The sequence below is a fragment of the Equus caballus genome, chromosome 6 (assembly GCF_041296265.1).
Source record: "Equus caballus isolate H_3958 breed thoroughbred chromosome 6, TB-T2T, whole genome shotgun sequence".
In the NCBI taxonomy this organism is placed as follows: Eukaryota; Metazoa; Chordata; class Mammalia; order Perissodactyla; family Equidae; genus Equus; species Equus caballus.
Window position 1 is genome coordinate 64,739,446 of NC_091689.1, and position 23,896 is coordinate 64,763,341.

The 23,896-nt window shown below is 41.6% G+C and overlaps 1 protein-coding gene across 3 annotated transcripts in view; it reads left to right on the forward strand.

Moving 5' to 3' along the window:
• SSPN (sarcospan) overlaps positions 1 to 23,896 on the forward strand; it is a 104,406-nt gene that overhangs the window by 24,052 nt on the left and 56,458 nt on the right. The window contains exons 2-3 of one of the 3 annotated variants that reach the window (XM_001498823.6): positions 4,402 to 4,488; positions 10,348 to 14,373. In XM_001498823.6, coding sequence (XP_001498873.2) covers positions 4,402 to 4,488; positions 10,348 to 10,713 — 453 coding nt within the window. In that variant the 3' untranslated portion in view covers positions 10,714 to 14,373. Of the gene's footprint in view, positions 1 to 4,401; positions 4,489 to 10,347; positions 14,374 to 15,147; positions 15,991 to 23,896 lie in introns of those variants that run through there. The other 2 variants (XM_014740544.3, XM_023644094.2) reach the window with 2 other exon arrangements.

The following is a 23,896-nucleotide window of genomic DNA, read 5'->3' on the forward strand; positions in this document are numbered from 1 at the left end:
ATTTCAACTCTGTTTAACTTTCTAACTCACAGGAGAAAATGCAGTCTTTACTCTAAGCAGACAAAGAATATGTTTAGACAGAATGCAGAATTCAGGACTTGGGTTTTCTCTTTATGCTAAATAAATTGTAGAAACACACATCCAAAAACAGGTCAAAAATGATGGTAGTTGTCTTTTTCTTTTTTCTATTAAAAAAAAAGTCATTTCAGGCTTTCCTTATCAACATAATTATCCATCCAAATATGAACTAAGTCTTAACAAGCTCTTAAAGGCTAGCTGCTCTTCCATCACTCGTTGTCCCAATGCCACTCAGTTCTTACTTGGCTTTGTGCACAGTGACACCACTGTCCACCCCAGGCCTGGGTGTCTGCTCCAAGGGTGCCTTCTTGAAAATTTTACATAACTGCCTTTTTCCGGTGCCATGGGCCTCACCTCACCATATCTAATGGAAGCTCTGGCCCAGAATCCAGGAATGTTGTTCCAGATAGGCCTGGCGGGTCTCACTGCTCATTAACATGAACTCTCCCTTCCCTTACTGGGAAGCCAGAACACCCTGTCTTCCTGGCGCGGCCACGTCCTGCCAGCTCAGGAAACAAGACCCTTAGTCTGGCATGAGAAATCTGGTTTCCTCCCCATGGCCATAAAGCCTTCAGTTTTAAGTATTTAATAAATACTACTCTTCTAGAAGGTCCTTACGCTCAACACCAATAAACTCTCTGATAAAGAAGTATTGTTCTAACATGCAAAGCTGTAGGCAAGAAAATGAAGCCCCCCCCTGCCAACCCCTGAGCCTACGTCTATTAGAAGGCCAAGAAATTAAAATACGTTAAATTGATTCAGGCTTTATAGCAAATACCATATACAAGGACCTAGAAGTAAAATTTTCAAAAATCCAAAAGGATGATCAGTTTCATCTTTAGACACGTCACGGTGTACAACCAAAATTATAAGAAGTATATTTAAGATGCTTTCTCTTCAGAAGATTCAAAGGTTCTTCACAGCTGGGTAGTTTCCTTCGCCCTTTTCTGTTTTCGCTAGACTCTCTCAGATGGTCCAGTATTTCCAACGGTTTCAGTTGCGTCATATGCTGATGACTAACAAGTGCTTATCTCCAGCGCAGACCTCTTTCCTGAGTTTTGGGTCCACATGGCTGAGCTTTGAGTCCACGTGGCTGAGCTTTGAGTCCATGTGGGCATCATCATTTTCCACTCCCATTCTGCTCTTCCTCTTGTATCTTGTGTCTCCTTAAACGTCAACACTATCCACCTGGCAGCTCAAGTCAGGTAGCTGAGCACCTTGCTGACCCCTCCCTCTCCTTCTAGTGTGTCCGTAGAGCCTATGGATTCTGCTTCCTTCCTCTCACTCAAACGCACTAATTCTCTATCCGTGCCGCTACCTAAGCTCGGGTACTCTTCTTTTCTCTGTAAATGAAGAACAGCCTCCTAGCTGGTCGTCCCAATCCATTCTAGACAGCCAGAAGGGCCCTTCTAAAAGGCAAAGTTGACCACATCATTCCCTTGCTTCAAATGTACTAGATTGAAATAAAAGATCTTTGTGACCTACTTCCTGTCCATCTCTACAAGCACATTTTTTTTCCTTTTCTTCTTTCATCCTCTGTGCTGGAGCTATAGGGATCTTTCATGTTTACTCTGCATTTCTCCATGCTTTTGTACCCACTGGTACTCTCTCTACCCTTCCTCACATCGTTCTCCTAGCTAATTTCTGCTTATCCTTCAAAACCAATCTTCCTCCAGGAAGTTTCTCCAAGTCACCTTTGGGTTAATCACCCCTTCTGTGTATTACAGCAGACATGGTCCTAGTACTTACACGGTCTTGTAACTTCACTCTCCTCTCTTTCCCCACTGGACTGAGGGCTCCTTGAAGGCTGAGACTCTGTCTTTTCACTTCTCAGTTTCCAGAGCTTTGCACAGGGTCTGGCTATTGTATGTCTTCAAAAAATTTCTGTCAATTGACAAAATGAAATGCTCTAGACTGAGGTCAGATGTACCTGTGCAAATTCTTGCTGGAAACCAGGCCAAATTAAGGCTACAAATAAGTAGATACTCCTGAAGTGGGAAAATTTGTTCAAGCAAGGCACAGAGTCAGATTTTAAAGATGCTGGTCAGTTAGGCCTGATTATTGGAATGTGTCTCACAAAGACAAAGAGGAAAATCTTGGCAATTGCCAACTTCGGCACAGCGGCCTCCAGAGACAAAGACAGTTATGCGGGAGAGAGCCCAACCCTGTGCACCTGCAGACAGACACTAACAAGGGAGCCCAGGCACGTGCTTAGGGATCTAACAATCCCCGGAGAAGCAGGTTTAGAAGCCTCCATCTGGTTTGTCGCCAATAAACAAAAAAGGAGGTCCTTCTTCCATTGTTTCAGTTCGGTAAAGAATTTACAGACATGGTAAGCCCCTGCAGGCCCTATCAAATTTATACCTCAATTAGATATTTTTAAAAAATGAGCTATGAGAAAGAAATTCATCCCTGACTTGGAAATGTCAGCCACATTGTGAGCTACATAAATGACTTCAAGGTCATTACTTCCGCATCTGCCAGTCCCTCTGCTGAAAGCTGCCTCCCTGGGTCCTCCCTGCTTTGTGTCCTGCCCAGACCTCTCCAGTCCATGCCTTGCTCACACGTTTAATGCTGTGTCTCTCCACCGGGAATGTCATCCACGGCTATTAGACCATGCAGCCAGTCCTAATGATGGAAAACCCTGCGAACAGGCTGTACTAAAAGAAGGTTTGGCTTTTGGTTTCACAGCCCAGTAGAAATCTGAACAACCCTCAGCTTGGGAACCCAGGAAGGCATAAGAAACTCACTGATTTTATGGTCAAGGGGAGACTAGGATAGAGGTGGTACCTTAATGTGCACTATCGGCTTTGCAAGCAAACAGCTCTCCCACCGTCCCAGGGATGGCTGATGGTTTGAAGCTGGCCCTAGTGGGAGGAATATGACTATTACCAAACCAGTCATTTCATGACTTGCTAGGTTACTCTCAGTCACCCTTCCAACATCTGTCTCTAGGAAAATTGTGCTTATCAGAAACTGCAATTCTATTGCTTGTGTTTTCTATCCTAAAGTAGACCTTACCAGCATTTTAAGGTTTCTAAAATTGAGTGTCAATGGATATGCCTAGATAGGAAGCTCTAAATCTCAGTTTAAAAAACTCCAGTGCACTAAAAAAGAAAGTCCAGTTTCACTAACCAATGGAGTTATCTTTCCTCTCAAAGTCCCCATTCCTCCTACCCACCTTCCTTCAATCAGGAACAACACCTCTCCTTCCATCACTGACACTCAAGACCTTGGTAATTGCTCTCTCTCTCCCTCTTCAGTGTTCTCTGGTCACTCAGGCAATAGCCAGGATGTATAGATTTGGTTTTGCTCCACCTTTTCTCTCCGCCTCCTTCTCTTACTTAGCCTGCCACCATCTGAGCTCTGGCCCACCTGAGACATTAATCTTGCTTTGCTTGGTAAAATAATATCCTGATGTTCTCACTGCTGACCCACCCAACAGCACTGCTCCTTTTCCTGAAACAGCTCTTGAATCGTGTCATTCCCCTGCTCAAAAAAGTTTCAAGGGAGCCCCACTAATTACCAAATCAACCCTACAACTCCACATTTTCAACCTAGCATTTCTGCTCTATATTTTGTTATTTCAGCTACAGGAACATATTCGCTCCTCTTTCCACACAATATGTACAGTCCTGCCTCTGTGCTGTTGCTGGTGCTCTTTCACCCAAGCTACCTGGTTTCGGTGCTGGTTCCATTTATTTACTAGCTTCGTGCTTCTGTTTCCTCATTTGTCATGTGAGGATCATAATAGCACCTGCTTCATAGGGTTTTGTGATGATTACATGAGGAAATCCATGCAAAGCCCTTACTTAGAAGGGCCCCCGAACAAAGTAAGTATTCAGTAAATGTTAGTGATCATTATTATTATCATCATCCCTTTCAAGGACTATTCAAAATCCAGCTCTTTAGTGATGCCTTTTTTAATTGCCGTATTCAAGGTTATTTCTTCCTCTTTTTGTACTTCTCTGAATAGCATTTGATGTATAATGCCCTGCCCTAGAATAGTGTGTGTACTTATCATGGCCTGCACTGGACTGTACACTTAGTGAGGTGGGGGAAATATTATACATCCTTGTATACTCTAAAGGGCCTTGTATAGCACCTGGCATATCAAAAGGACTGATGAAATTGAAATAAATTGATTTTACTATTTTTAAAACTCTGTTCCACAAGCTGAGAAAAAAAGAGCACATAAAGATAAGCAAATGAAATGAACACCCTGATAACAAGGATGTTACTGGAGAAAGACACTGAGATTGATGTCATTAGAATGCACGACTTGCCCTGATAACATCTTTTCGTCCCTGTTCTCCATTGCAGGTCTGCTTAGTGGCCTATCTTGGTTTGTTTATGCTTTGTGTCTCATATCAAGTTGACGAACGGACATGTATCCAGTTTGCTATGAAAGTAAGTTGTCATTTTTCTTTCTCTTTTATCATTGCATAGAAACACAAGTATAAAATAAAGAAGTGCTTTTTAAGGGGTTGCATATCTGACTATTCTAGAAATTGCATTTTTAGGCTGGCCAAAAAATGTTTTAGGAAGGCATTCATCCAGACTCCAAAGGTAACACTGATTTTTTTTTGTCTTAATTTCTATGAACTGGGTTGGCATGGAGCATATGAAGTCTGTCCTTCAATGCCCTTAAAAGGAATATTGAAAATTCAACAGTTCAGCAAAACATTTGGCCAGGGAAAAGGTGTTTCTTTCAGTGCCCACTTCCATATCTTGGGGGTTTTTTAGAATATTTTAATAATGAAGCAGTCTAAGTATATTTCCTCTTGTAGGCGGGATCGCTTAGACAGAGAAAGAACATTGGGTGCATCCAAATCATCTGTGCCAAGAGTCTGAGGGCAAAGGGTGGGGGTTGGGATACGCATGGTTTATCATGAGTGTGTGTTTCATGTGCACATTTTTTTCTCTGTTAGAGACAGTGGTTTGGTTGGAGCCAACTCAAGTGCACAGCATTTTCACTGCACAGTAGAACGTACTCCAAAAGGAAACACAGACACACCCTTTCGGAGATTAGGGAGACAAACACCCATCTCAGCAATCAGAGCTAGTAGAAATCAAATTCCTACATTTTCTTTTAACTACTGTAGCAGAGAACAAAAAGCTTTCTGTAATTTTTTTTTTGTACACTCACATTGTTTACTTTTCTTCTACAAGAAAACACATAAAAACTGGATACTCCTTTATTCACTAAAACAAGGAAGCATAAGCATAAGAGTAAGTATCTGGAAATCACAAAGATGCAGAAAGTAAGACGTTAACATATTCTAGTATAATTGAAGCTATGGACATAGAAAAGCAATGTGCTGCTATGTATACATATTTTAAATCATGTTGTAAAGGAATATTTAATGAAATTCAAATATTCTCATTATTTTAACTAGCAAAAAAAAACTGCCTACACAAAATATATGATACGATCCTACAAAAGAAAAAAATAGCTCTTATGTGCATAGAAAAGATAGTTATCTGTGAATGGTGGGATTATAGCTGTGTTTTGTAGTTTTTTCTCTAATTTTGAAACATTCTCCTTAATGAGACATAACTTTTCTAATTAAAAAAATTAATGGATGCTATTTTTTAAAAAATGGTAGAGTTAGTATTTTGGTGGATATACCTACATTTGGGAATTTTACTTTTTCCCTCTGAGGGTGTTCCTTAAAAGAAGGCCAGATAGAGCAGACATCAGTCTGTGTTTACTTTTTTCCTGGAGGTCTGATTAAACACAAGGCTTGGTGATGATTAAAAAAAAAAAGGGCAGAAAGCCTAATAAAAAATGGCCCGTTAAATTACAGGAACTTCATTCACCAGGTAAAAAATGCTCTAAACTAGATTCATCAATGCATGTGAAATGCCCTCATTTCCCCCCAAGATGGTCTCAGGAAACAGCAGAGGCAAAAGCATCAGCTTCACAGAGGCCCCCAAGCCATCTCAACATCTGCACTTAAAATAAGGAGCAAGTGCAAAAAAATAAAAATAAAAAAGTCACTGCCAGTGTCAGCCAGGTTGAGAATTCCCCACTAGGAAGATCTCATTAACTATCTTTTTTCCCCACCTATGATAGACATTGACAAATAGGAGGCACTTTTCTCTTCTCCTGAACGTGACCTTTAGTGATGCTTGCTGCTCGCTCTGTAAGATACCCGCTACTTTATCTTCAGGTCAAAAATGAGCTTCAGTCAATCTCCAGGTTTTCCAAAGGTACAACAGGTTACAGCAGACTTCCCTTGTGCTTCTCACGCCATTTTGGGGGGGAAGGAATAAAATGCATCTTCATGTGGTGTTTCTGACTAGCATAACCACATTTTTAGTGCCCCAGTCCTGATACCCTGGCCTAAGCTTTCTTTGAGAATTTATTTCCTCCTGTTGATCGCCCAGAGAGCCAGGGGCAAGCAATCAGATGGTGATGACCGCGTCTCAGTGTAGTCTGCGCACACACGCCCTTCCCTTTTTCTTAGAGACAATAGCCACGGAGACTTGTCTTTTCATCTCAAGTTAGCGTGGTATTCTGCGGCTGCCCTTTGGCAGGCCCTCCACAGCACCAGCGCGTTCCTTCTTTCTCCCTGGACTCGCTCCTGAACCTGGGGGGCCATTCGCCCTCGAATTGGGCCGCCTGCCTTTCCCTGTGGCCCTGCTTTATCGGGGCTCACTTTGATGATTTTCAGAAACATGTCGGGTTCATGTGCTGGCAGAAACACTCCAGGACACATTCCCCATGAGGGCATTTAAGGCGCGATTGCCTCGTGCCCTCATCCAGGAGGCCCCTGGGCTGCTGCTGCCGTCTCCTCCTGCGCGGTGCGCTGCAGAGGGGCCTTACCATTCCTGCCACCGGGGAAGGTAATTAAAACGAAGCGGAACCGCCCTCCTCCCGAAGTCACCGAAGGTTGAAGCTGCAGCTGGGTACCAATTAGAGGCAGCGAGCGAGCGGAGCAGCGTCTGGGCGCTGCAGTTGCATAAGCGCTGGGGCCACCGCGCCTCTGCCCGCCCGCTGCCCAGCGCCAGACGTTCGGGCTGACACAGGCGAGACAAACGCCTCCCGAGCCGTGCTTTTATCAAGATATATTTGCTCGCCTTCCCAAGGTCATCGTAAACTCTTTCATTGATAGTTTATTCGTGCCATGTAGGTAAAACAAGCCACTTGATTTTAAATTACAGATTCTAACCCAGAAGCTTGTTGCTGTCAGATGAGTTAAAAGCAGCGAAGGAAAAATCCTACAACGCTGCAGATGTAGCCCACAGGCTTTGGGGGATCAAGTATATATTTATGTCTTAAAATGGCTAAGAAACTTGATTCTGTGGCTCACTCCTGTTTATGCTTTCACGGAGTGGGAGAAGCAGAATCACAATGCATGAGATATGTGCCAATGAAAAGGTACTCATATTCAGAGGAGCAAAGGGGTATGGCTTTTGTTTGTGCTCTCTTTGGCTTCTAGCATATTTAAGATGCTCAATTAACACTGAGCAATCACTGTGTTTCTGTAAATGTTTACATCCTTTCTACAAGCCAAGTATGCATTGTTACTCCCACATGACAGAGAATAAGACAAAGCTAGCAGAATTGATAATCTAAGAGTCCTGAGAACTGGCAGCTCTTTCCATCTCTACTCATTTGTTTATTTATTTCAGAAATACTTAAATAGTGCTACTATGTGCCAGGCACTCTTCTAAGCCCAACAGATATCAACTCTTTTGATCCTTGTAATAATCCTATGAAGTAGGTGCTATTATGATCATCATTCCGAGTTTGAAGATGAAAAAATGGAGGTACACGTGGGATTGATTAATTCATCCAAGGTCCATAGCCAATGAGGGGAGAAAGAAGGTTCCACCTCAGGGAGGCTGGCTCCGGGTCCATGTTCCTAACCAATACCCTTCTATTTGTTAAACCATCTTGGGCAAATCTTTGGATCTCTGTGACAAAAGGTCATCTTTTAAAAATAGACAAAATTCTCATTTAAGCAAATGGATTTTTGTAATGATTAGAGAGATTAATACTTTTTGCACCTATTTGAATTATTTAAAGATTATTTAAAGATTGCTTCAAGATATTGCCCTGACAAATGTTATAGAAATCTGCTATCTAAGGATGTGTGGGGGTGCGTGTTGGAGGTAGGAGGGCTATCCATCCGCTGATGGCAATAAAATGTGCAGAGAAAACTCCAATTGGAGCCATTCTACTAAGCAGACGACTCTCAGGTGAGAAATTATCCCTTAATTTGGGCCTTCCCTGCTGGTAAAGTCACCAATGTATTCATGTTCCCAGAGCAAATAGCTCCCAGTTCTACGCTGCCTGCACTGAAATGAAGCCACAATGGCCACACATGCACAACACAGACAGCACAATTTAATTTGGCTCTTGGCATCAAGAGTTTGAAGTCAATTGTCAAGCCTGAATACTTCAGAACAACCCAGAATATTTCAAATATTCTGCCCCAATGGCCCCACAAAATAAGACCATACTTTTTAGCCTAAACACTACAGTTTAAATACGGCCACGGAAAGTTTGGGAGACAGGACCAAGGTGATGCATTCAAATCATAAATTAAATATTTCCTTTTTAAATTTTATAAGTGTTCCGCTTTGTATTTATCTGGTTCCCTTCCTCCAAGGGAGACTAAACATGTTGAATGTGTTATCCCTGTTATATTCCTGAGATATAAGATGTTTCAATAAACTGTTTCACAGACGAAGCCACTTGGGTTATATTTGACAATCTTTCAAATTATTTGAAAATGAAAAATAGTGTGTGTGTTGAAGATATCTTTGATGAGAAGATCTAAAGAATACATTCACTCCTTTGTTGTCCGCCCATATTAAGACAAAATGGCTTTAACCAGTTCCACTCTCTTCCTGTGCTCAGCCAAGCTTCCAGGCAAACCAGCACATGCTTAGGGCACCAGCACACACACACACACACACACACACACACACACACTACACTCATGAAAGAAAAAATAAATTTTTAATTATTCTATATTTAAGACTTGAAAACACTGAAATTGTCACTGTGTAGAAAATCACAAATTTGGAGGAGCTTTGTGCATATATTTCGTAATTTTGCGTGTATGTTTTTATTTTGAATTACCTATAGTTGGAGGTAGGGAAAGGGCATAATCTTTTCAGAGCTGCTTTAATCTGAACCTGGCCATGACTGGAACTAATCTTAGTTTGGGGAGTTCACATTCACCAGAACTGCTCTATGAGCAACTTTTGACTGTGATAATATAAATCTTGCACTAAGAACTGGGTTCAATACACTGGTCCCAACAGCTGGGGACTCTCTTCCTTATCTAGACCCACCCCCCCCCCCCCCCCCCAGTGGCAAGACCATTAAGAGAAACATTTCCAGTAGATGAGCCCAATCACAAGAACATTTCTTGCTCTGTAGGATGGTTTAGATTGTGGCCATGTCAACGAGCACTCACAATTTTTAATCAAAGTATTTCAGGTGTAGGCTAAATGTCTAAATTGTTCTGAAATTCCATGGTTGTTTAGCAGCAGAGTTAGAACTTTAACCAAACTGCCATTCAAAGGCCGACAGCGTTCAGAACCTTGGTGGCTGAGGAACCATTTAGAGTTTATTTGCATGCTCAGGAACTACATGGAACTACATGAGCATAGTTGGATTTCGGATGAGACTTGTAGGTGATGAAGCTGACATCAAGTTGTCTACCTTTGGCAGCCATATTTGTTTTTCTCCCAGCAGCCTCTTACTGGTGATTCTGGCATTCCTGGACACAGTTTGGCAGCTACTACATTGAACATAGTCTTTTTTATTAACCCATGTTGCTGGTTGACCAGTCGTTGCCAATTTTGGCCAAAAGAGTGTTAACATTGCAGAAACTTGTTCTTTACTTCCTAGTCTCGTTTCAGTCTTTGTATCAGCAGTTCTCGAGGTCAAAATAAGCCCAGCATGCTTTTCAGGGCTGGCTCTCTTGTGTTTGGGATTCATCTAAGCAGCTTGCTACATCCAAACACAAATATCCCACCATCAAGCTAGTATTGTTGGTTCAATTCATGAAAAGCACGCAACATCTGTATGGCAAATGAAAATATGAACAGGGTTTAAGGATTGCTCACTAACACATAAACATGGAACCATTTCCCTGTCTTTGGTATTACATTTCTGATGAGACAGTCCCTTCATCAGGGAACTTCCTGGGAGAGAAGAAAAACAGCTTCTATTAATTAGCTTTGTCAATAGCCATCCAATGTTGTTTGTAACTGGCAAGGTTTTCTTCTATTTTCTTGCAGCTGTTGTACTTTTTGCTGAGCGCCCTCGGCTTGACGGTCTGTGTGCTGGCTGTGGCGTTTGCTGCCCACCACTATTCGCAGCTCACACGGTTTACCTGTGAAACCGCACTCAACTCCTGCCAGTGCAAACTGTTCTCCTCGGAGACATTCAGCAGGACCTTTGTGTACCAGGATGTGACTGACTGTGCCAGCATCACTGGCACTTTCAAACTGTTCTTACTCATCCAGATGATTCTTAACGTGGTCTGCAGCCTTGTGTGCTTGTTGGCCTGCTTTGTGATGTGGAAACACAGGTACCAGGTCTTTTATGTGGGTGACAGGATATGCTCCCTAACAACTTCCGAAGGCCAGCAGCAAACAGTCTAACATTCTTTCTCAAAGGTGGGAGAGAAAACACACTAACTAGCTGAGGTTCAAGAAAAAGAGAGAGAGAAAGAAAAGGAAGAAAGAAAATAAAACTTTTGACAATAATTAATATTCACCATTCTAAATGAATATTTTTATATTTTTCAGGAAATGAAAGAGCATTTCTATAGTATTTTTAAAAATTCTTATGGGGAAAATAAGGTCCAAATTGACTTTGAGATATTCAAAGGACCCTGAAGAGGGAAAGAATAGCATACATCTATCTTCACAGTCTGGAGTTTATTCCTAACATTCATTTTATCCGTTACTGACGTAATCTTCTTTCCTGTTAGTCCAGTTTGATGGTGTGAATTGGTGTTCCAGGCCCACTTGCTAAATTCTATAGTCTTTCCCAGGCCTTCCCACCTCCCACCATTATCCTCAGTATGTCTTGGGGAATTGCTGGACAGCCAGGTTGACTTTATTTTCCCTGGTAGACGTGTCTTCAAGGCATGAGACAGCTTAAAGGAGCAAAGTGGAAAAGGAAGAGACTTTGCAAAAGGCTAAATAATTATAAACACCTGGGTGGGGCGGGGGCCTTTTCTCCTCAGCTCCCGTTGTTGGCTCTGTAAGTAGATCACTTGCTTAATGCTTTGGATGATTGTCTGCTTCTCAATAATTGGAAGTTGGTGGTAGCTGTATTCTTAATGATGTAGAAGGTTTAAGAATAATTACATTATGCTTCTATTCTATCATCTAAAACAAATCATTAAAACTAATTTCTAGCTAATTGTTAATTATAATTATGCTCAGAAGTCTATTTAATGAGCCCTGGCTGTGCTTGTGTAGCACTGTCGGTATTAGGAGAAATTACTCTCACAAGAGAGGAGGCGTAAAGATTCTTTCTTCTGAAAGCCAAGCTTTACAAGGGAGAAAAAAAATTTTTTTTAATAATAGCTCAGGTTAAAAATGCTCATTTAAGTGAAAACAAGAGCATATGTAATGGGAAACGTTTATACAAATAGCACATTTGTGATATGTTGTGAAGTCTCTCTCTTGGCAGCTAAGTACTTTTGAGAAAGATTGGGTAATGCTGATGTGTTCCATTCATGAAACTGTATCTGATATGTAATCCTATTATTGATTTGTATGCACATTCAACCTACAGACTTCAACTAATGTTTTGAAGTCCTGATTCGAGCATATGCCCGTTGACTCGGGGGGTAGTTTTGTACTGTTTTGTTTTTAGGTGACTTTAACTTTAAAAAGCACACATACCCTATGGTAGGAGTCTTTTCTCTCTTATTGTTTTTATTATTAAATTTTGAACAATATCAATGTTTTAAGGAAGGAGCTTAGAATGCAAATTCATGCAGCGAAAATGCTATCAAGAACTTTCTCTATTAGTATCCTCTGTTGAAAGCAGAAATTCAAGATAATAATTGAACTCGATTTGCCTCTCCACATTGCCTATTGATATGCTTTACTAATCATGAAATTCTACCCTAAAAGAAAATCATTTTCTTCCTTGTCTTAGAAGATAGATGAATAATTCCATTGATTATGATAATAGTGTCAATTTCTACACATACCCAAATAAAAGGGATAACGGGAAGTCATTTAATTGGAGGATTGTAAATATCTTTTGTGTCCTCCAGATAAAACACCTGATTAACAGATGGTAAAATCTTTTTATGTATTGTCTTGCTTTAAAAGTGTCCTTCCTACATATTGGCTCAGGCCAAGAAGGCACACTGGAATGCTTAGTGGATAAGACTCTGGGGCAGAGTTTTGATCACAAACAAAAATTACATTGACAGAACACCAGACATCCTGATGATGACCTGAAAAATACTTTGTGCCCCATTAAAAAAAAAAAAACAAATCCCAATAACTGAATCCATTTTGATTTTGCCAGTTTCCTACATAAAGAAGAAAATGACTGAAAATCTGAAAGGTTGTAGGCTGTTCTTTAAAGAATGAGAAACTAGTGCTTTAATGCTAATTACTATGAATCAGGCACTACTAGAAACACACGCTGAATACCTTTAACAACTTTTTATAGTAAATACTACAGATTTTTATATTAGAAAATTGAAATTCTACACATCCCTAAGGTGCTTTATGCTTTACAAGCAATTCACAGGGTATGTCAAGTGGTAGAATAACTTTAGCTTACGTGCTTCCTTTTTTAAAATAATGCAACCAATAAGAACAGACATGGTGATAATAATCAGTTTATGTCTATATATACATGCAATATATAAAATGGGGATTTTGCTACTGTGTAACTGAATCAGTCTTAAATCTCCGAAGAAAGAAAAAAGTCCTAAGTGAAAGAAGGAACAGAAAAACGGGAAAGAAACAAAAGATTCCTGTTCTGCAGACTCGCTGTGTATTGATACACATAGGAATTGTGTTGCATGAATAACAAACTGCTTTGGGCTGGATTTGAAGTATTTTGAGTTTGTGTTTTGCAAATATTGAAGTTACAATAACGGCAACAGAAAAGGAACAGACACACAGATTTACACTTAGCAAAATGTTACACTTTAAATCTGACAAGGAGCCAAGATGGTGACTGTCTCCTCGAAACCATAAAGCAGTCAGATTTGCGCAATCCTCCTCCTCTTCCACCTCCTTCAGGAGAACTAAATGAATCAAGACTTTGGAAAGGGGGGAACAGCCGGGACTTGGCAGTGCTTGAAATAGGAGGAATACAGCAGCCTAAATGTACAGACTTTGTAACCAAGCCCACTCGATCGGTCTGTGCCTTCACGTGACCACCATCTGTGCCTCCCTTGCTCCATCCAAATTTGTGTAGGCAGCTCCTTGGAGCCAAGCCTAAAAATATAGCTACACCAGGCCCTAGAAACTGTAGTCAAGGAACAGGCCTAACTTTTTTCCCTCTTTGGATTAAAAGTCTGTATGATCTCTTTTGAGGGGTTTCCAGCTGCACACGTTAATGTGTTGTTCTGACAGTGAGAGCCCATTGTATGTGTGTTTTCTATTTGTGTCCAGAACATCAGAGTCTTTTGATATTCTTGCGCTGCAGTATATCTGGAATATGTTTATAGATTTATAGTAAAGGGGGGGAGGTAGAGGGTCTACAAGGGAGATTCTGAGGGACAACAGTGGAGTGGTTATTTAAGGATAATCGGAAAGGAATTTACAAGATGCCCTGAAAAACCAATCGTATACTACCACGAAGCAAACGTTTATATTTTCTAGCGTATGTCTTTGAACTATTGCTATGTGGCCATAAATTTCTGTAAATCGCGCTGACTCTTGGTTCTCACCATACTCGAAGAACTCTATCGTGTTTTTAGACGTATACTGTATATTTGGGATGGTGTTAAAAAGAGCTGATGGCCAAATTTATTGAGCCACGGTGGAAACATTCATTTGGATGAAGGCTCAGTAGTTCAACCTGTGAAATAAATACCTTGATTCATTTCTTCTAATTTTCTAGCACTTTACTATCTGAAATAATATTGAGAGATCATTTCATTGTCAAAAATATTGGTCTGTACTTTGGTGTTGCAATTTCATTCTTCTGGCATTGATGATACCGTGAATTGAGAACAAAGTGTTTCCTCCGTGTTTGAGGTGGTTGTTTTTAAAGGGGATGCGTATAATGCAGATTTTCTTTGTTAATAAAATTCTTATAATCTCTGAAAACACCGTGTTTGGATGTGCTTTAAAGTGATGGTATGTTGCACATGGACTGGTATACATAAAATCTCTCAGATTAGTGTTTACTTCAAAAATCTGGTTTTGGAATAGAGGAGAGCTCATTTTCATCTTTACTCCTTTGTTCCAGGGACTGTCTCTATGTTGGTGCACTGCACCCGTCAGAGGAGTCAAGGTTGTAAATCCTCCCCAGGCAAAGAGAGCTCGAGCTGGAAAAAAATCTTGCAAAAAGTACTTGGAATGCTGAGTCTTAATTTATATGTATTAATTTCAAGGAAAGCTTGGCCTAGAGAATGGGACACATGTTGAGTGTCACATGTTCAATCATATTCTACATCTAATTGTGTAGAAAAACAGACGGGCTATTTCATTTCAAGTCTGAATGCAAGGACTCCTTCTTACCAACTCTGAGGCAATTTAAATAGTTGATCATACTGTAAGATGCAGTGGTTCTTTTTTCTTTAATTTAGTTAGAAAAGCTTGTAGAATGCGAAAGGAAAGGGATAAGGATTTAGGACCATGGTCTGAGCTGGATTTCTTATCCTTGGGTTAAGGCTGTGAGTCCTATGGTTGGAAATCTGACTGCCACTTTCTGGCCGAGTGACTTTGGACAAACCATTTAGTCTTTAGTTTCCTCATTTGTAAAGTGGAGGAAAACCTAACTGCCTCACAGCATCACCGGAAGGTTAAGTGAAATAGCGCTTAGCAAAGAGACTGGCTCATAGAGGAAGCATCATAAACCTTTGCTTCTTCCTTTCTTAGGTGGGTTCTACACAGCCTGGACACTTCGCATTGATGCAGGCTCCTGTCCCCACATCCAACCAGAAAAGTAGCTCTGCTTTGCTGACCCCTCTATGATTTCCTTTTTATAAACCGGAAACATTATCAAATGAGCCTCAAACAGAAATTCTGTTTTTAGATAGGACAGCACCAATTCATTGATGATAGCATACAGAAGTGTGTGCTGGCTGGATCCCTGTTTAGAGCCATCTGGATGTTTCTTGAATGTGGCCATCTTCTCTCAGTTCTTCTCCCAGGCAGAAGTGGAAACTGAGACATTTCTCCTGATTTTCATATCACTTCTAATATAATGTCATAGATGCATGTTTACCACCAACTTTAATAAAACTTTATTGGGCTTTGATACATTATCAGTCCGCTGTATATTAGGTTGTAATGTACAACCCCCCATTTATTTAAAAACTATCAAGCACCTTTAGTATGCTTGACTTTGCGGGGCACTGATTCTCATTCAAGAATCATAAAAAGGTTTATTTTTGAGCATAGTCCGAAAATACCAAATGGAGCTTCATTTTCCAGGCTGGAAGTAACCAGGATGAAAACACTTACATGAATCTTTAAATTTGTGGCAAATTTAATTATTGAAATTATACAGCTGGAAATCTACTTTTTCCCTTGATAGAGTCTATCTATCTTTATAGTTCATGATAAATTATTATAAATTACTTTTTCATTTAACACATTCATATCTTTTATAAGTTAGCCTTTATGAAGTGTAGGCTCATATTGGCTATTGTATTTTTTAAAAATTCAGATTGTAAGCAAAAGAAAATAAAACTAATATATGAGGATACCAGGTTGGAACAATAATTCATCCTTTTATTTCTTTCCAACAAATATTTATATATGTTTACTGATCCCTTCCAAAGTATGGGTTCTTAGAGGAAGACTCTTTTCTTTGGGAAGGTCATCAGAAAGATCCTTTAATCAAAGGGATGTGGGACATAGACTCATCTGTTATTCTTGGGAAAATACAGATACTAGGGTAATAATCCAAATATAAAGATTTCAACTGAGAGACAAAGTCTTCTGTTTGCTGAGACTCTCTGACTGGGGGATAAGAAGGCCTGAAGACTCACTTGTGAGACCTGTGCTGCTTCTTCCTGGTCCACATGGAAGCCTGCTGGAGAAGGAGGCAGATGTCCCTGAGATGGGACCCAGGCCCACCTGCTGCTGCCAGGAATTGTGGAGGAGGCTAAGATAATACCTGGGGAGGGGGCTGAGCAATGAGATGTCAGTGAGCAGTTTGGGGTCTCTGAACCTGGAGACCTTGGACTACGCCTCTCTCGCCGTTGGGGGTGGGGGCGGGTTCCATTTACTCTGTTTGACTTCCTATCCACACCCTTCTGCCCAGAAACTCACTGTGTTGTCTTTGCCTGACCAAGTGGGATTGCAAAGAACAAGAGGATGACTCTCAAGGACCACAGGGGGCAGCGGCACTTGTGACCAGGGAAGATAACTGTAATCTCATGAAATCCACCCCCAGTGGGGTCCCGCATCTTCCTAGGTGTGTGTTTATTAGACCATGGGTTACCCAAGGGAGGCCTGAGAGAGGTGTGCTGGCCATAGCGAATCGTCAAATATAAAGGAACCAGAGTTTGAAGAGTATGTGAGCAGAGTTGTCACTAACTTCAGTGGATTATTTTTAATTCTTTCATTCAGGATATAATTCATGTACTCTTACAAAATAGGCAATGTTCTCTCAGGTACCTTTATGGGCAAGAGTAAACAATTTTTTATTAAATTTTCTTTTTAGATTGCAACAAAAGTGGCCAAAGGGTGGTTATACAATTGAAAAGAGAGAGAGAAAGCTCTTTATTTTAACCTAGAGAGGCTTAGGATGTGGGACACTGAGGTTGGCTATTTAACCAATGGCTGGGAACATGTGCTCAGGTAAATGCAGGGAGGAGCGACACCATGAATCTGTTTAGGGGCTGGGTGAGGTGACCACAAATGAAAACCAGAATTCCGTTTGGCCTAGCCTGGGTTGGAATAAGAGCAGACATCCCGATACAATGCTCATATCTTCCCACCGCCAGATTTTAAAGTCTTTCCAGACAGGTGTGTGTAAAATGACCAAGAAGGCCATGTCCACTTCTATGATTTATGTATCTCTCTCCTGGGCTCTTTCTACTCTTCCAGAGAAGAGTCTACTCCCCACCATACCTCATTCCAGAGCAAAACCTGCCCCTCCTTCATCTCCTGTCCCAGACTAAGGTATTATTAACTCAGGTGCTGGGAGTTAAAGCCTTAAATACAGAGATCCCTATAAATATTGTTTTCATTTTAATAAGATATTCCTAAAGATCAGAAACTTTGCAGGTCCAGAGAAGTGAGGCATGATGCCAGGGAGACCTAACCAGTGGTCCTTCAAACCCAACCCTGGAGGGAGCCACGTACTCTGTCTGGTCAGAAGATTCGTAGTTTCAGAGCTGGCGGGACTTGGAGAACAGTTCCCTTCAACCCCAGCCCTGGCTGCGGCTGGGGAGCATGTGTGGGTCTGCAGCTGAACAGGCTGCTGGTTACAGCTGAGCAAATCTCTGCTCAAATTGGTTGAAGGGAAGCATCCAGAAGTCTGAGGGAAGGGGTTTTTCCTCCCACGATTTGAGAGGGCATTTTATTATGGAAGGCAGAATGAGTAAGAAAGGGAAGAATTCATGCAGAACCTCTTTGCCCCCAGTGCCCAGCTCCCTGAGCATTACTGACAACTCACCAAGGTTGACTAACTTTGCTCAGACCCCCAGGCTTCTCTATTCATCCCACACAGAACACCCTCAGAGACTGGCTTGGCTTCACGTTGCTGCCCAGAGGAGGACGTGTCAGGCAATGAGAAAGAAAAATGCTCATTTCTTGTTGAAAAAGTCCCAAATTGTAACTTAACAGGGTGATCTTTTTTTCTAATTTCCAAAATGTGCTTTTCCCCCAGAGTCCTTGAGCACAGACCTGCGGTTTTCTCTCTCCTCGGTTTCACAGTCTATCTGTCTCAAGCCAAGCGACTTGGCTCTGCTCCCCCTGAGTCAGAGTCTCGGCTGGTAGCTGAACCCAGGAAGCCCTGGCCCCACGTCTCTCCCTGGAACCACCAGACCACACAGCCTCCTGTGCTCAATCCTTTGGCTGGGTGTCCTGCCTCCTCTTTGTTTGGAGAGAGATGTCTTACGTAACTGCACAACCTACTAAATGCTCCATTGTCTTCCACTTGCAAGAGCTCAAAATAACCCATTAGTGACTTATGACTTATCACAAAGATAGAATCTATTACCCACATATCCACAGCCCCCAGGAGCGAGCCTCACCTATCTTACTTAGATCAATAATGAACAACGAGACTTAATGACAGTGGTCTTTGGGGAATTATAAGTTCAGGACAAGGAGCAGGAAATACAAAGTCTAGTTCATCTATAGGTCACAGTACTTTGCTCAAGCAGCACATGAAAGTCATTCGTAATTCAAGATTGAGACAGGCACAAACAATTCTCATCTGACTATTCTTTTTCTAATCTGATTTTGATAAACAGCTGATGAAAATGGAAGGTGTCTGGTCACTAGGGGAAAGATACCCAGGCAGTGAACTCAGTTTATCTCACTAGGCAGAGATTTATTCCAAGGCTCCTATTAATAGCCCACAATCCAAGAACTGTGATGGCTGCCCCGGACTGCAAGAGCCTTCTGAGCAGAATGGGAGAAACCCACCGGGTAAGGTCTTCTCCTCCGTCTTTATTTTCTGTGATTAGCCCTGTTGGGAATTCTAGTAATTACTTTAAGCTGGCACCTCTAAAAAAAAAAATATACCTCTTAGGATTCAATTAAAAACGAAAAGAACCTCTGCACGGTGTTGCCAAGGAGCTTTCACTGTGTAAGACAGGGGTGTAGACCAGGATGAATAAAACACTCCGCATTAAGTGACATTTCCATCTGGTTCTGCTGCCAGAGCAGCCCTGGGGAGAGGAGCTGGAGAGAGAGTGGGGGACAACCTGCTCCAGCCTGTTCTCTCTTCCCCACAGACCTTATAGTCTTTCAAGGATCCCGCAAGACTCTTACTTCTTTCTTTCTGCAGCAGACGTTTGCTCATCTGGGACCAGCTACGTGATTAGTTTCAGGTGGAGGCACATTTCTTTTCGTGCTCAGTGACATGTGAGTGCACAGCAAAGCCTTCAGAAAAGGGTCCCTGAACTTGGTGAAGTGCAGTCATCTCCAGCTGCCTTGTGAAGTGTCCTGGGCACCATGGAGAGAGGAGGTGAGGGACTCTCTGCCCTTGCTACAGCTGCCCCTGCCACTTCCGTTAACGCCTCCGTATCATGTACCAGGCCACCGAGTTCAACGCATGGCTCTCTGGACAGCAGCAGCCAAACTGAGCATGTAAGAAATTTCACTGTGCTGATATTTTGTGTGCAAATGTGGCTCAGGTCTCATCATATTCAGCTCGCTGAGTAAGAAAAAGCTGCAAGTAGAGGGAGGCTTCCATTCTGGCTTCACAAGAGTGCTTCCTGGAAGGATCTCTGAAGCCCAAGCTTCTTGCGGGACCTAGTTGCCTACATTACAGGGAAAAATTTTAGGGTATATAATCTGAAAACTCTGCTAACCTTGAAATAATAAGGAAAAAAATCACTTCTTTTGATTTCTGTTTTCCGGAAGACAAGGTGGAGTTCAAGTCCACCTCAAGTGGGAAAATTGGTTAGTTTCCATTTTATTTGAATACAACCTACCTACAAGAATGGGTGGGGACTACTTGCACTGCAAGAACAACTCTAAAAGCTCAACATAGCTCATGGAAGTGTCATGGCAAATCTGTTTTCCTTTTTAATGCCAACTTGCTATGTAGGAAGGATCTAGTATAGACATAGGAAGAAATTCTTAACTAGGAATATGTAAATTATGGAAGAAATTACTAGGGAAACTTGTAGAATCCCAATCTCTGAAGAATATTAAATAATCTTATTTTAAGATTATTGAGAAAGTAGTGCACAACTTTTTTTCTAGTATGGCTTCATTCGAATCCTACCCAAAAACTATAAGAAAAAAATTTTCCAACTGGAAACCATGGGAATTTACCAAACCAATAGACTTCCAGTCACGTCGCTGTCCCTCCTTCTGCCTCCTGGCCTCTTCTATGCCTAAAAATACTTCTGGCTTAGGGAGTTTTGGAGACAGGATCAAAAATAGGGAAGTTATGGGACTGTAGGAAGGAGTAGAATTGAAATATCAATAAATTATCACTTCAAAGGAGCAATAAAAATGAGATTTCAAGGAAAAAAATCCTTAAGAATAGACTACATATTTTAAGTATGTACACGAAAATAATATGAAAAATAAAGTCCTCTTTAACTAGACTTGGGAAATTCCAGAATGATATTTTAAGGATCCTTTGAATTGAGTGTCCATATGTGTTTGAGAGGCCATATATTATGGTCATTAGAGTATGGTTCTGGAACCAGGCTACCTGGACTTGAATTCCAGTGTGTGGCCTTGGGCAAGCCACCTACCCTCTCGGTGCCTCCCTTCCTCAGTTTCTCTATCTGAAGGATAATAATAGAGTTTTTGTGAAGAATGAATGAATGAATGAATAAACAATGATCTGTAATAGATTTAGAACAGTGCCTATGGTCAATGCTATGTAAGTGTTTGATGATGATGGTGAGTATAAACTTTCAATAAGCTGAAACTCAGGGGCACATCAGGAAACCAGGAAGACAGTGCTAGCACGTAAAATTCCTGTAGCAAAGGACTCTGGAAAAACACACAAATTAATAGTTTCTATCTTCTGGAACCTAAGTACAAAGCAGTAATACCTCTGCCCCTCGCAAACACTGGGAGTGCAATGCAGATGGTTTTCTTGTGTTTATTTCCCAGCCGTGATCTTGCCTCAGTGGGCAGACTGGATCAGGGCTGCAAAGTCCTGGCATCTAAGTGCCCTGAGGCTCACTGGCCTAGGGGAATGACATGCCAGGGCCAGAGTAAGACTTTTAGAGCTCAGAGCCATCCTGTGGGCCACTTCCCTACCCCCATAGATACAGGCTATAATAAATACCTCCCATTGCCTAAAGGGAGTCAAAAAGTCACAAAGAGCTTTGAGCAGTGGGCAGTATACACTGGGAGGGTAAACCCAACATCTCTGCTTTGTAGATACTGGCGGGTCTATGAATTAAGTGTTTGCACAGATATGTATGATTTCTTTCTTCAAAGTGCTGGCAGAGTTATTTTCTTCCTACCCTATCCATCAACTCTGAGGCTCTGCCCAGCACCACTAACTCAGGATCCATGCAAGGGCAGGACCTTAGCAAAGCCCTGGTAATGACAATAAGATGGTGCATAGCAAACAGGGATCCCTGAATTTTATGGACCCATGTCCAGATAGCCAACGTCAGCATTAGAATCCAAGAGATAAAACCCACAGAGGCCTTTTCCAAAGCTGTTCTCTCCAGGCCACATCGCCTGCCCCAGGGTCCCTGTGGGCTGGTCCCTGAAGTGGGCTTAAAACGCAGGCGTCCTCTGTCCAGACCTAAATGCAGGATTCTATAAATTGACATCTTGGGTACTCTGAAGAGCTAAGAGAGACAAGATTTAGACTCGCAGCATGCCTGTGAATTAAAAATAGAAATTAAATACAGACATGATCAAACTGTCCCGTTGGGGAGAGAGACCTGCCTTCCCTTTAGGAGAAATGTAATGGGATCTGATCTGAGCACAGGCAGACACTCCAAGCCACATCCATTGCGCTGACACTAGTAGAACTATGATGTCAAAAAAGAGACATGGCCAACTTCGCACTCGACCCCAAGCCACCTCTCCTTCTGCCCCAAGTTTACTCTCTTCTGCTTTTCTTTCATGCAGAGGAAGAAGGACCACAACCAAGGGCAAGGGGCCAAGGAGGCATTAGCATGAAAGCCCTTGGAAATCTGCCTGCAGAGTTTTGTCTTCTTTCCTCCTATAGCACCAAAGCAGTTCTGGATGAAAAAGAGTCAGAAGGTCAGAGTGAATAAACATGCGAGGGACTTAAAGATAAGCACCAGGTTTTTCACACTATGTTCTGTGAAAATGTAGGATTTACTGAAGGTTCACGTACTTTTTGTAAGAAGAATTAGGCTTCAGGTGGATTTTTTAATGAAATTACCAGAGTTTTAAATATTTTTTTAGAGGTCATATTTCTCTTCTCTACCCCCGGATTATACTCCCATCCACACTCTACGTCTGTGCATTGCTCTCCAAGAGCAGTCATGCCCCTTGACATAAAGCAAAAGGGTGAAATGTTTTTCTGTCATTAAGTGTTAAATTTTGAGTCTTTATTATTTGCAGTCAAAAGTTATTTACTACATTTGTTTTACTGTAATAAGGAAAAATTATAAAAAGGGAAAGAAAATGTTTTACAATCTCTTTTAGTTTATTCTCAAGCCTTTTTCTCTAATGTTTACTTATCTTAAAATCATTGTGTTAGATCTGGAAAGAATCTTTCTAGTCCCACTCAGTCCTTTAACAGAAGAGCAGACTGAGGCCACACAAGGGTGAGTGACTCGCTCAAGGTCACTCGACTCAATTTCTCTCTGTCTCTCTCCTTTCCTTTTTTTTTTTTTTTTTTAAAGATTTTATTTTTTCCTTTTTCTCCCCAAAGCCCCCCGGTACATAGTTGTACATTCTTCGATGTGGGTCCTTCTAGTTGTGGCATGTGGGACGCTGCCTCAGCGTGGTTTGATGAGCAGTGTCATGTCCGCGCCCAGGATTCGAACCAACGAAACACTGGGCCGCCTGCAGCGGAGCGCGTGAACTTAACCGCTCGGCCACGGGGCCAGCCCCATCTCTCTCTCCTTTCCTTTTTAACATAAATGTTTGGCTTAAAACTGGCACAAGTTTTTCTTTCCATTTTTTTTTCTTTACTCTTTGCCATATGAATTAAAGTATTTTTCTCTTTGATTGGGATCTGCAGTTACACGCACTCTGATATCAACCAGTTAGAAGCCCCTGCTCTGTATTCTCGAGGATGCTCGGCAAGGTCTTGTTTCTTCTGGAACAGGGCGAAAACTCCACATTCATACTGCTAATATATCCCAGGACATTTCTCCTGCACTTTTTTAGAATAAAACACAACAAAACAAAATAAAACTTACTCATCCGCTTCCCAACCTCAGTGACCCAGAGTGAATGGAAATAGTGGAATGGAAAAGGTGATTCAGGGACCCAAGAGTCCATTTGAAGAGGAGTAGCTGTAAGTGTGACTAGGAAATACTGAGGGGCCGACCAAAGCAGCCTCTTTCTTTGAGGACGTGCCCTTGGTGGTGATCAATAACACTGGTGAGTGGAATCCCGGAGGGGGTCCGGTTACAAACACTCTAGACCTAGTCAGATTGCCTGGGTCCAAGTCCAGGTTTTGGTATCTGTACTAGCTGTAGACACCTGGACAAATTCCTCAACTATACTTAGTTCCTTCATCCATAAAATAAGAGTAATAAGGCACCTACCTCACAGAGTCATTGTGAAAATTACATGAGTTTATATCTGCAATGTGCTGGAAAGAGTGCCTGGAACATTCTAAGGGCACAGTCTATGCTTGTCCTTATCATTACCTGTTATCAATGCTGTTTCCCAGCCCATCTTTGAATCTGAAAATATGAGCCAAAGACAGAAGAGGAGGGGAATTGTTTTTTGGGTTTTTTTTAAAGATTGGCACCTGAGCTGACAACTGTTGCCAATCTTTTTTTTGTTTTTTCCTGCTTTTTCTCCC